We start from the raw sequence: 18,394 nt of genomic DNA on the forward strand, positions 1-18,394 counted from the left end.
ATTTTGGAAATATCCTTCCATGTGGAACTTCACTTAACAACCTTCTAGCAATAAAGCTTAAAATGTTTTATTTCACCAGGTTAACTCTGTGGATTGGATTATATTTCAATTCTGTTACATTTTATAACAGCAACAGGGATTGAAATGTTTGTTGCTAAGCAGTGCAGTCATAAATTGTGACCATATTAACTATTGCTGTTAACTGAATCCCATAGCCGTAAGGTGAGACAATTTTTTGCTGGCTTCCAACAACCAAATTCAGTGGGGAAGCTAGCAGAAAATTGCAAGTCCTAGACTGGCAGGCAGGTATGTGGCTGTTGCTAGGTGGGGGAGGAAGCAAAGGGGTGCATGGGATGGGAGGGTCAAGGAGATTGTGCAAGGAAGTGAGGGAAGGTCATGGACAGTATATGAAGTTGCAGAGTGTGAGCAGGTACATGAGAGTATGGAATGAGTTAAGAAGGGTTGACACACAGCCACATAGTCAGAGGGAAGTGTACAGAGGTGGGAGGGTCAAGGAGAGATTTGGCATGGGGAAAGTGTGCCAGGATGCAAGGGTGTGCACTAGAAGAGTGGCACAAGTCACGGAGGGTACATGAGAGGTGTGACATGGGTTGGGGAGCATGCACCAGTGGCTGGTGCAGCACAAACTCGGTGCACAGGTGGGGGAGGACTTGGTTTTGTGGGAAAACTGGGAGGAAAGGTTGAATGGCAATCATATGATCACAGGGCACTGCAACTGGTTGTAGGTGTGACCCAACTCCCAAACACTCAGATCATGATCATATGATTGCAGAGGATGGTGGGATGGGCAGAACTCTGAGGACCTCTCATAACTCTCATTCATTTGGCACGGTCATAGTTTCAAATGGTCACTATAACAGGCTGAGGACTACCTGTATTCTAAAGGTATAGGGACATACTGTATTTTACTTGTACTTCAGCACTAGTTCCTAATTAAGTGTGAGCACAATTCAAACTACAGGTAATCCTTGCTTAAAGAATACCCAGTTAAAGTTACAACAGTGCTGAAAAAGTAACTTTATAAATGGTTCTCCCGTTTACAACGATTGTAGCATCTCTGCAGTCTGTGACTGAGATTTGGAACTTTGCAACCAGCAGGCGTTTGACAGTTGCAGCATCCCAAGTCACAAGAGCACCATTTGCATTCTTCACAGCCAGCTTCTGATAATCAGAGTCAATCAAGAAACAATAAAGAAAAGATCGCAACACACTCGTGAGATGTCTCACTTAATGACTGCATTGCTTAGTGATGGACTTGTCAATCCCAGTTGTTGTTGTTAAGTAAGGGCTACTGGTAATTTAAAAATTCTGCAAGTTTAAAAATTCACCTATTCCTAGATAGATAGATAGATGATAAGATATGGAAGGACGGAAGGACGGATGATAATGTCTTAGCAACTAAACATTATTTTACTTTGGTAAAATCTGGTTTGAAGCACCTTGTGCTGCTGCTGTTGCTAGATTGTTATGTTATTACTGGGTTTGTTATTTTAGATAGTTTTTACTGTTGAGTTTCCATTATTATCTGAAAATATTTTTATTGATGGTTGGGATGAAAACCTCAAAGCTTTTTCCCATAATTTAGTTATTATTTTAAATGTTAATTCTTTGTAAACGAATTTGATAAATTCTGGGAATATGAGATATAAATTCATGGTTAGATGAATTGAGGGACAAATTCAGTACAAGCCTACGTAATGTCAAAGGTGAAGGTGAATGATATAAATAATTAGAGTTTCAATGAGCAAAGGTAGTTCTTGGGTTTGACGTAGCAGTTTTTATGTATTCTTTGCAAAGTTGTCTCTCCGTAGTCAGAAAGAAGACAGTACCTCTTCTGAAGCATAGTGTTTTCTTGCCAGCAATGATTTACCAAGCTCAATGCAGGTTGTAAAGCTATCATTTCGGGCATCTATTTCTGCTTTGATCCCTTGGTGGTTATTCATCAGCAGTTCTACAGAAGAAACATCCCTAAAATAAAATATTGGTAATTTTAAATCCAAATACCAAATTTGTTTAAAAACCTATAAAAAGTCTGTACAGGAGCTAATCCATATAGGAGACCTCATTCTTTCTTTCAGATAACAGCAATCCATTTTCTGAATTATGCGTGCTTGGCTCTATTTAATCCTATTTTGCTTTAACAGCCATATATGTTAAAAGTTAACTAGCTCATCTTAAATGTGGAACTCACTGTTGCACAATTTCGCACCCTCCCTCTACTTTATTCAATATTCATCCAGAACTGGCACAACAATCCTAATGATGTCAACAGGGACTGTCGGAATTGCTGGTGCTAAGCAACGCAATCATTGACATTGTGCTCTATGATTGCATTGCTTAGCGATGAGAAATTCCAGTCCCAACTGCTATCGCTGAGTGAGGATTACCTGCAGTCCTAACTCTGATTCTTTATCCTGCAGTTAAATTAGAAAAACTATGAAAGAACCAAATCTATTCTAGTTTGTCCAAGTCAAATAGAAAAAGAGCAATTATTATTGAAGCAACAGGCAAAATTGTGAACCAAGAAATCTTGTTGGCCTCTTATAGCTGTGAAAGCACTTGTTTGTCTGTGTGAAAAAACTGTACAATCTTTGATTTTATGGCTCACTGTTATCAGAGAGACCAATTTCATCCTGAGGAGGTATATTTTTTGTCTTAATTGTCACTTTACAAATAGAAACCTAGTGCTATGAGCCATGTTTCGCTATCTGACTCTGATCTTGACTTCTACAATGTTGCTTCAGTTGAGCCTGTGGATTGCCAATTTCAGGACTGCCAGCCTCACGAATCATTAAGCCAGAATTAATTTGAGGCTGAGCAGCTACAGCTGGAGTAATTAATGACAAAGCATGACCCCTAAGCCCCAGGTCTAGCGGGGAGCAGAACAACACTCCTCAATGAGGCTCGTTGCTAGTCAAAGGGTGAGGCATAAGTATTTGTAGTTACTTGTCTATGAACAGATTTAGATAGATTTTGCCTTTAATCTTCATTTGTGATTCTTGTTCCTGCTTCTTGTTCATCATTCTATGACTCTTTGATTGGTTTACTACCTAATTTCACATTTTGTGACTCTTGCTTCTTAGGCTGTAATTGGCACTTTTTACCCAAGCGTGCTCTGTAGGGATTTGAATTACAATTCTGACTCCCTAAACTGTGGTAAATACTTCAGTTCTTTAGAACTATGCCGACATGTGCACACCTGCAACCTTAAAACAGAACCCCTAGATCCATGATGGCGAACCTATGGCACGCGTGCCAGAGGTGACATGCAGAGTCCTCTCTGTAGGCACATGCACCTTTGCCAGCTGCTCTTCTGTGCGCGCATGCGCACCAGCCAGCTGGTCTTCTGGTTTCCGTCACTCTGTCTTGCGCATTCCAGTTTGGCCACTCTGTGCAGAAAAGGTTCACCATCACTGCCCTAGATCAATAAGTGCTCCATTATGTTCATTAAATTTGGATTTGAATTTACCTAATTACACCTGACTACTAACGATTTCAGAATGCAAGATAGATGTCATCTATATTGCTATGAAACACCTATGGCCTCTGCATGTTAGTCCTGCTTACCTTGGCTTTTCTTGGGCTTCAATTTGACGAATTACATCTTCCATCCAAAGCATAAGGTCACGGACCATACTGAAGAAACGGAATTTGTCACCAGTATCCACTAGCCTGACCCTGCGTCCTTCGCAGGCATCTAGCAAGGTTTTCCATGCCTCCAAAACCTCATTTTCCCGCTTCTGGATATCATCAGCTTTGTCCCCGGCATAGGCAGACTGAAGGCGGGCAGCATCCTCTTGGAGTTGTCTCACCTGATGTGAAAAAATGGAAACAAATCAGCCAAAACAATTAGGTAGGCAAATACTTAGGATTATTTATACCTCTTTCATCAACATGCTTTGCTGCAATAGATTCATAACTGGGGCATTATTTATGCTGCAACTACTGAGGACACAGGGAAGCTGGAGAATCTATTAATTAAATCTCCTTTTATTTAAAAAAAACAAGACTTGAATCTAAACACCAAGTTTCATTTATATTTTGAAATTACCCAGCCACATTGGCAATATATAAATTAAAACTTGGATGGTACACTGAACTGATGATTTCTAATGCCTGAGTGCAAAGTTGTTATGTCCCCATTCAGCGAAAATAGGTAAATGTGCTAGATTCAACAATTCATGAAATTATATGAGTTGAGTTCCTCTGAGCAGTACAGTAATCCAATTTCCTTGACATTGTGCTTTGGGGTTTAAAGGAATGTTTCCACTATACTGTTTAATTATGTACAAATAAATACATTCTGGTCCCATTTAGAAATTGTACTGACAGAGGCAGAACTAAAAGTCTCCTTCTATAAGTTCTGAAACACCATCATCACTGCCACTATTACCAAACCTTGGTCCCCCATGCCAAACCTGCATCCATGAATGGGAGGATCAAATTTTTAACTTCTTAGATATTTTAGGAAAATGTTTGGAGGAAGATATCGGAGTTCTTCCCTCCCTCCTATCTATAGTTATTGTCTCTTTTTAAAAATTAAAATCCTCAACCAAAAAGCAGCTTAAAATCATATAGGGTTCTTTTATAATTTTTGATAGTCATAACGGTATGTTAAAGAAAATAAGTTTTTTTGAAAAATCAAGGAAAGTTGTAGAGAATGCCCAGCCACTTTATGAAAGTTACAATTGACAATCCCCATTGAAGAATTTCATGGAATTTATTTTCTATAGAAGAGCTTTTTTCACCATCCATCAACAAATCAAGTCCCTATTCTAGCATGAACATTTTCCATGTGCCAAAAAAGATACCAAATAGGTAAATTATGGTGTTTGCTACCATCAAAATAGGCCTAGACCAGGGGTCTGCAAACTTGGCTCTTTTAAGACTTGTGGACTTCAACTCCCAGAGTTCCTCAGCCAGCTTTGGAGGAACTCTGGGAGTTGAAGTCCACAAGTCTTAAAAGAGCCAAGTTTGCAGACCCCTGGCCTAGACAAATGCATGAATTATGGTTCTATCAGTGGCTGCTAGTTTTAATAGCTTTGTATTACCTGCCAAAATGTAAGTAGGATACCTTACATATTAATTGCTGGGAAGCAAAGGTAGAAGTGGCCTAATAATCTTCTTATGTTTGTGAGCCTCCCAAATGCATCCATAGACCACTGAGGGATACAAAATACTTGATAATGTGCGTTTTTGCTCTAATTCAGCAGGGATCCTCTTATGTACTTTAAGCCGCCCAGAGTCACTTTGGATGGAGAGATGGAAGGCATAGAAGATAAATAGATAAATAAATCTAAATATAATAGAAACTAATGCCTCCCCAGTGTGTTTCTTTATTAATATTTTGTAATTCTTATCGTTTCTAATTGCTTGCAAATGTACCAGAGTCATTGAAGAGTGGGTAGCCTTAGGAATCAACCAAATAATATACATAAAATAATAAGACTGAGTCTATCCAAAAGTCCATTGATTCCAAGCATTTATAAAGACTGTTTAAATGAATTCCTTCATGCTGCCACAGAGTTTGAAAATAACTGTTATTTCTAACTATTTCTCTTTAGCAGTTGGTATTTATTTGAATTTTCTAAATGGATCAATTTAAATATTAGGCTGATCAACCTGTCTGTTCTCTGTTACTGATCACTTGATAATCACTGTCATATCCTTTGACAGTGAGTTCTCTGATAATAAATATACAAAGAAACTAAGATTATTTTTATTATTATTATAAGGGTTTGAACTGCAGAAAAACACATGGAGGATGTAAAAATCAAGAATAGAAAATAATGAAGAGAACTTTTGACAAATTTGAAAAACCCAAACTCTCCTTTCCTGAATCCAAAGTCATGCAAGCTACAGGCTCTTCATACCTGCGTTCCTAAGGCCTGAATGTCATGTTCAAATGTTGTATGCATCCTTTGCAAGGTTTCTACTGTGTTTTGATCCCGCCCAAGTTCCTCAGGAAGCTTCTTATGTTTATCCTGTATTCGTCCAAAGATCTCCTTGGCATCATGGTAAAATTTGTGTAGTTCATAAGAGGCTGCAAGGATCTGTGTTCTTGTGTCAATGAGTTCCAAGAGGTCAGCCCAGGCCTCATTGAGACCATCTTTCCATTCAGCAATAGTAGCAGCATCAGAATGTCCAGAATTAATGAGTTCATCAGCCATGCGATTGACGGTATCAACACGTTCCTGTCCAATATTCCCAGTGTCTCGGGCAAATTCACGAAATCTCTCTTGCAACATCTGGGAGAAAAAAGATGCTTATGTAAATAAGCCTTGGATCAAAATGATAAACTGGAGGAAGATGTAGCATGAACACACAAAGCTTACTGCCCAACTAATAATATACTGGATAAAGTTATATTCAAAGGGAAATGGACATCAATAAAGCAAAACTGTTGGCAACACTGAAGCTTCAAAATGGCTCTGGTCAGGTGAGTTGGAACCCTGACAACTGCATCATATGTAATATATATTCTGATTCCTAAATTAATTTCTGTGGCTCAAAAATACCCAGTATATTTTTCTGCTTTTCATTACATATGATATTCAAAGCAATTAACAACAATAGAATGCAAGTTGAAATATACAAATTTATCCTACATATTAGTTAACACATTCTGTTTGCTGTATTGGGCAAGACTGCATCATGCCTAGCTAGTTCCATCTCTGATATTCTTCTTGTGGAAAGCAAATATAGTCTTAGATAGGCTTTGGGCCAGTGGTGAAATCCAATTTTTTTTACTACCGGTTCTGTGAGCATGACTTGGTGGGCGTGGTGTGGCTTGGTGGGCGTGGCGGGGAAGGATACTGCAAAATCTCCATTCCCACCCCACTCCAGGGGAAGGATACTGCCAAATCCCCATTCTCTCCATTCCTGGGGGAAGGATATTGCAAAATCTCCATTCTCATCCCACTCTGGGGCCAGCCAGAGGTGGTATTTGCTGGTTCTCCGAACTACTCAAAATTTCCACTACCAGTTCTCCGAACTGCTCAAAATTTCCACTACTGGTTATCCAGAACCTGTCAGAACCTGCTGGATTTCACCCCTGCTTTGGGCATTAGTGCTGGAAAACTGTTTTCAATTTATCAGAGTGCTTTAATATTTTATATATTTATATATTTAGCATTTTTACTGCATTTATGTTTTGATTACAATTTTTTATTGCATTTATGTTTTGATTACAATTTTGTATATATCAACTATATTTTCCAATCTTGCACATTACCATACAGTGAATAAAAGAAAGGAACTAAGAATCCAGGCTACTTACTGTCACATGCTCATAATCTTGTCCCAGTTCATGAGATCCAGCCACCACTTCCCTTTCTGCTATCCACTGCTCCAAGTCATCCACCTCACGGTTCAACTGGAATAGCCGGTGTCTCTCGTCCAACTTGCCCCTCCTCTCCTCAGAAAGGTCTTTCAGGCCTGCATATAGCTTATCCACTTTCGATTGCCTCATGCTGATACGTTCACTGTGGAGACAAAAGATGAAAAACAAACTCCATCTAGACCTAGTTTAAATAAGTCCATATAAATATAGTTAATTATATAGTAACAACCCCCAAATTCTGCTGGATCAGAATTAACCCCCAAATTCTGCTGGATCAGAATTAAGATCAAATAATAATCTTATAGCCCAAAGCACATATTCCAGTGGAGAGAAATTCCCTGAAGATGGGCTCCATGAGTCCGAAAGCTTGGAAGGGTAAATCTCTGGTCCCAGTGACCAACCCAGATTCGATCTTGCAAGACCAATATAATGTAATACTCTGCTGCCACTGTGACCAACCAAATGCATAATTTTTCTTTTTTATTTAAGAAGATATTTACTTAGCAAAAGGAAAACATCGAAGCCTCTCTTAAAGAGATACGTTTTGCATTGAGAGTTGGGCAACATACGAATTTAATTTATTATTGTTGTTGTTATTGTAGTTGGTTGCAGTCAGCCAGACGTTTAGACTGGACTTGACATTTTTATCCACCCAGCCAGTCCTTGCTAAGAACCTGGGATAGGGAGATATTGTTTAAATGTGTTAAAGATATTATTGCAGCAGGTATTATTATTATATACCAAACAATGAGCAATCACAGCTGCCAGCTCTTCGACTGCTGTTGTTATTATTGTTATTATTATTTCTTCCATTGCTTTTACTTGAGAAATTGAGAGAGTTTTATCTTTTATTATTTTTGTTGAAAATCAGCATCTAAGCATTAATAGCACTTTTTAATGTTCCTGGCAATTCAGGCTGTAGCTTTGTAAAAAAAATATAGTAACAATTGGTATGCATGTATGGATGGGTGATGTACTTAATGGAATTTCTGGGCTGCCCCACTTTACCAATACAACACACCAGCTCTCATTAATGCATCTGGGAGCACCCAGTTCCAATCTCTGCCTCGGGAGCCAAATCAGAATTGCAAGCAATTAATTAACTTATCTCATTAGCTCCAGCAGAATGGGGCGCCTATACTTTTAAGTTAACTTGTAATACAGCTCCTGGCTGTGGAAAAATAGTCACAAATAACACACAGTCTCATAGCTTCATATTCTGTTTTGCTAAAAGACAAGTATGAGAGAGAATGTTAAGATACATTCCAGATCTAGCAATCTAATCCTATGACTTTTCACATGACCTAGAGGAAGGATATGAACTTGGCTTGGACTGCTTGGATTTCTGCCAGTGCTGAATGCTACTGATAAACAAATGGTCCACATTAATAAAAGGCACCTCCCAGCTTGTGACTTTAAAATTTCCAGAGGAAACTAATCAGATTCCATTAGATGGATAATTTCTTTCCCAACCAATGAACAACAATTGGAAGCATATACAGATGGGGAATGTGCCAGAATTCAGACAGTATGAAGAATTACAGAGAAAATTAAAACTGTTCTATTTCTCTGCTAGATTTCTCCACTTTTCTCTGGCCCACTTGTCCTATGTGAATACCAACAAGTTCTGTTAAATATATATACCCATGAATTATACAATACACAATTTCTTTTATTTTATTTGACCTTTCTATTATATACTTGGCATTTGATTTTCCAATTCCAATTGCCTTTTTCAGAAGGAGTAATTTTTGAATGCTGAATAATTCTGCAGTTTGAGATTCTGATAAAGAAAATTGTAGTTTTGAAGAAGAAATCAGTTATTTACATCTTACTCTGCTTGGGAAACTTTAAACATCTACCTGACAGGCCAGTATACAATGTCAAGAAGTAATAATTTATTTTATACATACACACATCTCCAAAAGGAGTTTTGTTGTGGTGCCATTCAATTATAAAATGAGAGTACAATTTTAATAGCATTTAGAAAAAGACAGTAAGTATTGAGCAATTTTTCTCTCTCAGCTATCAACAGCAGCAGATGTTCCATCACATGAAGAGAAATGAAGAAAGCCCATTACATCAGTTCTTCTCTCTCTGATATTATGTATATAAAAAAGTAAGCAATAATGTTTAATTACATCACAGTATGATATCTATAAGGGATGCAGTGGCTTAGTGGGTAAAATGCTGAGCTTGTCGATTGAAAGGTTGGCAGTTCAGCGGTTCGAATCCCTAGTGCTGCATAATGGAATGAGCTCTTGTTGTCCCAGCTTCGAACCTAGCAGTTCGAAAGCATGTAAAAAATGCAAGTAGAAAAATAGGGACCACCTCTGGTGGGAAGGTAACAGCATTCCGTGTGCCTTTAGCGTTTAGTCATGCCAGCCACATGACCACGGAGATGTCTTTGGACAGTGCTGGTTCTTGGGCTTGGAAACGGAGAGGAGTACCACCCCCTAGAGTGGGGAACAACTAGCATGACTAGAGTGTGAGGGGAAACTTTACCTTATGATATCTATATTGCACTGTTAGAGAAACTGTAGATTAAGAATCCATGCCTGATTTTTTTCTTGCTTTCTTTTCTTTCCCCATTCCATCTCCTATTATTATCATCACTTCTTTTTAGAACAAGATTTTTATTTTTTGTTTTTATTGGTCTCTATTCCTGGCAGCCTGTCCTACTGAAGAACGTGATATTTTCTTGAGTGGAGGAATAAATAATTTTGCCAGAAGGATTCAGATGAATGATGTACTGGTAGTCCCTAATTTATGACTATAATTGAGCCTGGAATTATGCTTACAAGTCTTATCAGTTAAGCAGGTTATCATGTGACCATGACCAATTTTACTACCTTGCTTGCAGCAGTCAAGTGAAGCACCATGGTTGTTAAGCAAATATAATATTAAATTAATTCTGGTTTCTGGCAAAATTACAATCACATGACTGTAGAACACTGCAAACGGCTGTAAAGGTGGGATGGTTGCTGAGCACCCAAAATGAGATCACATGATTGGGAAGGGATGGGCAACCAGCACTTTGAATCTGTTCAAGTAACCCTGCGGAGGTCTTTTGTAATTTGAATGGACATAAGTTGAGGACTACATCTAGTAACCTGTGCTAACTTGTTCATAGACAGGAGTAAACAATGAGGGAATTGCTATATAATGAAGAAATAAACATAGTTTCCTGGCTTGTAATAAACTACAGCTCAAAATTCCTTGAATACAGTTATCATGCAACACCATGGTTTATTGAAAACTGAAAGCACAAGCTTTCTAAGTCTCCCTCTGAATCCAAAAAGGAAGGAGCGAGGAAGTAACTAAATGGAATATTTGAGCAGAACAGGAAATCTGCAGCTTGTTAGATCTAAATCAGGCTATGAGCTAATCTTACTGTTTGTTTTTTTACCCAGAATAATTGTAAATTTAGAAGATCTCAGAAACGGAAAGGATGCTAATTTTAATGAACCACTCATCAGATCCAGCACAGCAGTTCTTACAAGGCCTAAGAAAAAAAGCAAATTATAAAGGCAGAACAGTAGGAGCCACCTCTCTGGATGATTATCTGCTACCAAAGTTCTGCTGGTCTTGGAAAGCTGGTGGACTGTCTCAGCATAGTCTTCTACAGCTTGTTCCAAAATCTGGTGTTTTTTCAACATAGAAACCGCACTTTGTTCATCCTAAAGTTTCAAGAGAGAACAAATCATGTTTATTAAATGGCAAATTATCCTAATTTGCGAATATAATAAAGCCTTTTCCTGACCGTTTGGTAAGAGGGTCGTCCACTATTTGTGTTACTTGCAATGATGTAATTCATGACTTGTCATTTGTGTTATTGTGTCATTAAGCAAATTAAGCAAATTATATAATTTGTGGCAATTTTGACATGCATTTTATAATTTGTTCAACTTGCATAATAACTTTGTTATTCAAATTACCTAAGTCATTATGAATTATATAAAATAAATGTAATTGCCTTGCCCACATTACTTGCACTAGACGTGCCTATCATATGAGGATGATGTCAGGACATCTAGAAATATGTTTCTAAAGTCTGCTAAATGGAAAATTGTTAACTCAAGGTTTACAGTTCCCAATGCTGCTACTGTTACCTATGGAAAGTCACATCAAAAGTGCTGGATTATAGAGGACAGAGAATACATTCCCTAATCCTGTTCACATCATTCAATGTCGTTTAGCTGTAAGAAAACTGACTAGTTATCTGTTTTGTAAATGAAAGGAATGACTTAAAATACAGCTGTAGTACACCACAGCATTTCTAATGAAAGTAAGTCAACTGAATGATCTAACTATAATGATGGGTCACAATATGGCACAGGTGTGATGGGGCATAAACTACAAGCCAGTGACATGCCACAATAGGATGTATGTCAGGCCTGTTGCTTTTTACCCCTGTGCTGCTTTTTGATTTCAAGTTCAATGATTTTAAAATATTTTTGTTGCTTTAAATCTGGGTTATTCAAATCCAAATTACAAGAATCCTATCCTGAGTTTATGAAATCTGAAACAGAATAGGTCTTTTCTAGAAACATGTATGTGTCCTTCATCAAAAAAGAAATAAAACACAGTGAACTGAACTCAAGTCAAAAGATAGCAAGGTCAGGACTTCTACCTACCTGTCTTTAATTCTATATTTAACATCCATACAGTCTTTAGGAACGAAAGTAAAGTGTTTATACATTATATGCGTGACAGTTTTAATATCAAGCTGGTTGGGGAATTCTGGGAGTTGAAGTCCACACATCTTAAAAGTTGCTGAGGTGGAAAAACACTGATTTAGCTCAGTGACTGCAGATGAGCTCAGGTTCCTGTATAGCAGGAAGCTGCCTTACCTTGGCCTTCTCTTCTGACATCATGTAGAGCTCCTGTTCACTCATCCAGGCTTCAGCTTCTGCAGCATCAAAATAATATTGTTGGGCTTTGTGGGATTCCTCAAGGCGCTTGTGGCGTTTCTCTGTCTCCTCAATCAGGAGGTTCCACAGCTGCTGCAAATCCGTGAGCCGCTGCTGGATTGCTTCGGCATTAAGGCTGCTGTCTTTAAGGATGTTTTGGCTCCTCTCAAAAATGTCATCGATACGAGGCTGGTGTCCATGGATTTCTTTCTGAAGTGTCTAAAGGGGGTAGGGGGAATTTAATACTCATACTAGGAGTAGTTTAACAAATGCTTAAAAGAAAAGATAATGAGAAGTCCGTTTCTAGGCCAGCATTCTAATCATTACACAAAATTGCTCTCATCTTGAGAACAAGAGATTGGGTAAAGATTAATTCATTGGATAAGTCAACATATACTTATGATTTAAACAAGTAATGCCCAAAGCACCTCTGATATCCATGTCAGAAGATTTTGTTGCAGAAAATCATGATGTGTGCAAAATGGGAGACTCAATCAGACATAAGAAATAAACCAGCTCACTGTGGTAAGTGGAGTAGATTCAAACAACTGTGCCATTTATTATCTCTGCAGTGGTCATAAAATAGCCTTAGTTTCTATCACAGAAACTAAGGTAGATTAGTTTCTATCAGTTGCATATAAAATCTAGGAGCCCCTTAAACTTACACAGATGATTAGAATACCATTGCGTGAATGATGCTTTTCATTCATTAAAAAGTTAATGTAAAAAATATGCCAGTGGAAAGGAAAAGGAAAAAAACAAGAACATTCATCCACAAACTTCATCCATGATATTTGTTAAGGAAAGAATCTAAATTTTGAATATTTTGCCTATCTGAAGGTTGCTAACAGGCTCTAGGCTCTTACCTGATTTTTCTTAATTAACAACTGAACAGTCTGAAGGTTGTGTCCATGATCTGTGGATGTGGCAATAGGCATCCTCTCTCCAACCCACAACTAGACAGATAAAATATACTGATCAATATGGAAAACAGACATGGGAAGGAAGTATAACAAGAATTAAGAGACTGGATAATAGCATTGTGTGCTAGCCAGAAAATTTATAAAATAAGTCAAGCCGTAACTGAGAATAACTTTTAAACTCACAATTTCATCCTCCACATCCCGGTTGAACTGATGGATCTCCTTAGAGGCCAGCAGGTGAGCCTTCCTTTCATTCAAGGGCTCCAGCAATTCTGTGAATTTCTTCTCCACTGTGTAGCGTTTACCATCAACTTCATCAGTACTCTTGCCTTCCTGACTCAGTGCCTGGGCTTGACTCTGCAGCTCCTCAACCTCTTTCTTACGGACATCCATTTGATTCTCAAGCATCTATAATGCAAATGAAAATGTAGATATTCAACCATTACTAAAGTGGTATTACCGTCTAAGGAACATCAGCAAGACCACAAAACAAAAAGATTCAGCCACTAATTGCTACTTATTTTTATATTATCCAGTGAGATTACAGCTCACTTCTATTTGGGTCATTTTACTGTTTTTAAACAACTTCCCTTTTTATATAAGGAATGTATACAGTCCGTTTTTTCATTGCTGTGCATTCTCAAATTTTAGTCTCCCAAACTTGTATTATTGGAAAGGTTTGTCTTTCCCAATGTTGTGTTACATTGGTTCTTGCTGCTGTCAGTCATCTCTTAATAAATTGTGGTACTTTTCATTTATATTCTTTGGGGTCCTGCCCAATACAAATATTTGCAGTTTAAATTCGAGTTTTATTTTCAGAATTTTCTGGATTTTCTGTGTAATTCTTTCCAGTATTTCTTAGACTTTTTGCAAAGGTTCAATCTTTCTGTGACATAGTTTTCTGTGATTCAGAGCAATGTATGAGGTGAGAAATTCATCAATAGCTTGGATGTTCATTTTGTCAAGCTCTTTTAGTCAAATCATTCAAAACACAATTTTGCAAAAAGAAAAGAAAAGAAAAGAAAAGAAAAGAATACACAAGTTTATCAAGGTTAAATATGAACCAGTGCCTATTTCAATTCTTGTTGTGAAAATCAATTCCAATTAATACCTTACATATTTGACAGACAAATCTCTAGAATACGAAGAAAACCTATAGCAATGAATCAGCCAAGGACAACTGTGTTATTTCTGTCCTCATCAAATGGACATGGTGTACAAAAGATATTTTATAGACTTTTAGAGACTGCCATGAACTGTTGACAAATGAACCCTCAGATATTTTTTTTCTCCTTGCTTTACACAGCAGATGAAGAGATTTGTATCCAGATTATATCTGGGAAACAAAGATTGCTAAATGCTATGGCTATGCAGGTTATAGATCTGCAAGCATAAATAATAGTTTGGAACGGGTATGGGTATGTATGTAGCATCTGGCTGCAACTGCAGAGGGCAGCCCAACGAATTCTGGGGAAAAACACAGCCGCTTTAAATTGCCAGATGCATTCATTCGTTGAACATTATGAAGCATTTCTGAATTCAAAGCACTGCACTGCCCCACTAAATACCACTCAGCTTAGTAATATTTGATATATTTCACATGATACATTTGCTTTTCTTAACAGAAGTATCCCAAATACCTAAAAATGATATAATAATGGAACACTGTAGTCAGCTTGAATTCTATCCAACTGGAAAGGCATTCAGATGAATTTTTATCAATAAAAATGAATAAATAGATAAATAAACTCATATATATTTCACCATTTTTGCTCCTCTTTCTGTCCATTACCAAAGTGGCAAAGTTTACTACTCCAAAGGCTTTACCTGCTGTTTTTTCAGCAAAATGTTGACACTTGTGAGGTCTTTGCCATAATCGTCTGATTGTATCTGGCTCTCCAGGCCATTCAGCCATTTATCTAAGTCAGCACAGCTTTGGGTGAACAGCTCAGCCTTATTGGCATCAAAAAGCCGCTGAGCTTTTGTTTGGGTAGTGCTTTCCAGTTCTTGCCACATTTGGTGTAGGCTTGTCAACTTCTCTTTCACAATTGCTTCAGTTTCAGGCTTTTCGGCAATCAACTGCATCCCTTCCTAAAATTAAACAAAATGATCAACCAAGAACAGTTAATTCAGTTTGCCATAACCTGGTAATTCCATATGCGTAGGACTAATTCAGATGATTCTATGCTAGCATGTTCCTGAAGGGACATGACAAGTAAACCCAAATGCCTTTCCCAATCCACCATTCCCGTGCTCCATACCTTTTGGATTTTGTCAAGCCACTCTTTGTTGGAGCCAAGCTCAGCCATGAAAGCTTGGTGTTTCAGCCACTTGCTGTGAAGGTTCCGTGCTTCATCATAAGACATATCTTGTGCTGTAAGCATCTTCTCGTTAATCCAGAGAGATAGCTGAAAAATTATGGAAATGTTTAACTTTAAGTAGGCCGCAGCCATAAAAAACTTTCTGACAATTTCAATCAGCTGACTAAGTCCAGATGCTAGTACTCGCATAATGGAAATACTGGTCTCCAATAGGATCTTTTCTAAACTAGCTCCAGGACCAAAGGACATTATTCTGAGGAAAGCTTATATGTCTCATTTGTTATTATAAACAGATAAAAAACTCCTTCTACTCTGAAATGTCTCTAAGAGTTGATTCTATCCCATCATGCTTTTCTTACCTATTTTAATAGTTTTGTAATGATTATATTTTAGGGGAATTTTTTTATACTTATCATCATAAAAACTGTAAACTATTTTGAAAATTGAAATTATGCCATATGCTTTGCAAAAGAAATGATTCTCTAAAATCCCTTAAATCATAACATTCATAATTCTAGGACTGGAAGGTAAGGAAGAAAGCAAAAGACATTGGTTTTGAAAATGTCCAAAGTGAAGATATTTAAAATACGAGTTCAACGTTAACTTACAGAGATCTATATTTTCAAACACCAATGTGGTCTTAGTTTCAACAGGAAAGCAGAACTGCTTGCTGCTTTCTCCTGCCAAAATTTCTCCCTCAGGCCATTTCACTTATGTATACCTTTATTTCATAACTCATGAAAAATAGTAAGGGGAAGATTTCCAAAAGACAAGATGGAAATGGGAGTGAATTTAGGTCTCCCATTTGTTACTTCTCAGCATGAAGTTACCCTCAGCCACTTTGCAGCTGGCTGGACCCTCTCATATCCAAAGCTGTGCTGGTGCCACAATGTCTAGCTTAGCCTAAAAGCACATTTATAAGATTGAAATATAGTCACACATGGATTAAAAAAAGGCACAGACAGCTTAACTCAGTGTCAGAAACAGAAAAATCCTTGAAGGCCCTATGCAAATTTTTCAGATACAATTCTGGTGGAACAATGTAGCTCAATGATAGAGCATTACCTTTCATATAAAAAATCACAACCTAAATTCCTGATATGCAGTGTGTGTGTGTGTGTGTGTGTGTGTGTGTGTGTGGACACACACACACACACACACACACACACACACACACACACACACGCACGAGTTTAAGACCTTATGTCAACCTGACTAGAAAAAAAAACTTTTGCAAAAATCTTTGTTATGCAGAACTGTGGGGAGGACTGTAATGAGAATGGAACTCTTGCTTATTCAATGGTTGGACAAAAAAGAGTTTGACACGAAAGCCCTTCCTACTGAAATTCCCACCATTAATAACCTGCTTTTCATATGGACATCATTATCAGAAGAGACAACACTGGATAGAGTACAGTGGTCTGTGCACATTCAATTGTCAACACAGTGCCCTTATGCTAGCTGGACTTTAGAATGTTAACAGTGGCACAGCTTTTTTCTCTGTCTGAGACTATAATCAAAGGCTTCATCTAACACTATGGGAATGGAATTCTGTAAATTCCATACAATAGGAAGTTGCCTTGCCTTCTCCTTTCTGAATTCTCTGAACCTCTGGAACAAATTTGGGAGTATATGTAAAAGAGACCTATCACTTCTCTTCTACAGGCAAACAAAGAGGACTGGCTACCAGTTCAACCTCATGTTATTAACAAGAGACTTCTCCCAAGTAACCATATCCAAATCTTGCTAACTCTTTTTCTGTAAGGTTAAGAAAATGTAGTACATTTTGAAGCTGCACATTCTGCATTTTTCCAGCCAACCACCCCCAAGAGGAAAACATGTCAACAGATCTGATTCATAGCTTACAACAAATCTCTCCCACATATAAAGTCTTATCCAAGCAAAGGGAGTGGAGCAGAATGGGACAGCTCGGCCAGCCACCCTCTATTTTTGGTTGACAAAGACCATTTTTCATTCATTCATGAACATTTCCAAAGGTCACTTCATAAAAGGCTCGTTAAAGATGGAAATAAAAGGAAAATCTGCAATTGCGGGAATTAGAAGAATCTGCCTTTCAAAGGGACATAACAAAGAGGTCGTTCATGGCTTTGGGAAGGGTTCTTTTTGAGCCTTCAACTGGACAATAGCTGGTCTGCTCCCAAAGCAGCACCAAGTTCACTTTGAAGCTATATTATCCTGACTTACTGAAAGAGATGTTCTCAGGGTCCAAGAGTGGCAAAACATAGGATGAGATGTGGGGGGAAGAGCAAAACTTTTATAGCAAAGGAAGAGCCAGGAAGGTAGACAGAATGGTTCCTGCTAGAGGCTACTCATATTATGAGAAGCTAGGCTTTGCTGTGCTTGGTGCGAGCATTGTTTACTTCAACCTCACACACTCAATCAAAACACAGAGATATGAGGCACTTCTTTTATGTCCATTGCTTGTGACTATTAAGTTCCATTTTTATCAATAGTTCTTGATCATGAATAATACTCTTGAGCTTTGTTTAGCATGCTCTCTGCCTCAGGTCCTTGGTTCTCAGAAGCTGAAATCTAAAGATTTCATTTAACTCGTTTATATCTCTAACATCTAAATTGAATAAGAGCATACAAAATTCCCTTAAATCTTATCAAGCCACAAGTCCAATAGTCCAGAACTATTTATCTTGACTTGAGGCAGCTCTCTGATGTCCCAAGAAAATGAGTTTTTTTCACAAGAGATTAATGTGTGGAGAGAATGGGTTCTCTTTTACAGGGCTGCCTTCTTTTAATTTTCATTATTATTTTTCTGTAGGAAAAATATTGTGGCTGTATCTGACTGCAAAATGTATGTAATTGTTAAGCAATGGAGACAAGAAGAATCTAGGAACTTAT

At 37.8% G+C, this 18,394-nt stretch overlaps 1 protein-coding gene across 2 annotated transcripts in view; it reads right to left on the reverse strand.

The window, feature by feature from the left end:
• SPTBN1 (spectrin beta, non-erythrocytic 1) overlaps nt 1-18,394 on the reverse strand; it is a 192,886-nt gene that overhangs the window by 19,136 nt on the left and 155,356 nt on the right. For both annotated transcript variants that reach the window (XM_058164940.1, XM_058164941.1), the window contains 10 exons: nt 15,461-15,607; nt 15,027-15,290; nt 13,383-13,607; nt 13,143-13,232; nt 12,217-12,495; nt 10,913-11,043; nt 7,301-7,505; nt 5,895-6,269; nt 3,589-3,833; nt 1,851-1,989 (listed from right to left, as the gene is read on the reverse strand). In XM_058164940.1, the coding sequence (XP_058020923.1) occupies nt 1,851-1,989; nt 3,589-3,833; nt 5,895-6,269; nt 7,301-7,505; nt 10,913-11,043; nt 12,217-12,495; nt 13,143-13,232; nt 13,383-13,607; nt 15,027-15,290; nt 15,461-15,607 (2,100 nt within the window). The remainder of the gene's footprint in view (nt 1-1,850; nt 1,990-3,588; nt 3,834-5,894; nt 6,270-7,300; nt 7,506-10,912; nt 11,044-12,216; nt 12,496-13,142; nt 13,233-13,382; nt 13,608-15,026; nt 15,291-15,460; nt 15,608-18,394) is intronic.

The sequence above is a fragment of the Ahaetulla prasina genome, chromosome 1 (genome assembly GCF_028640845.1).
Source record: "Ahaetulla prasina isolate Xishuangbanna chromosome 1, ASM2864084v1, whole genome shotgun sequence".
NCBI classification, from domain to species: domain Eukaryota; kingdom Metazoa; phylum Chordata; class Lepidosauria; order Squamata; family Colubridae; genus Ahaetulla; species Ahaetulla prasina.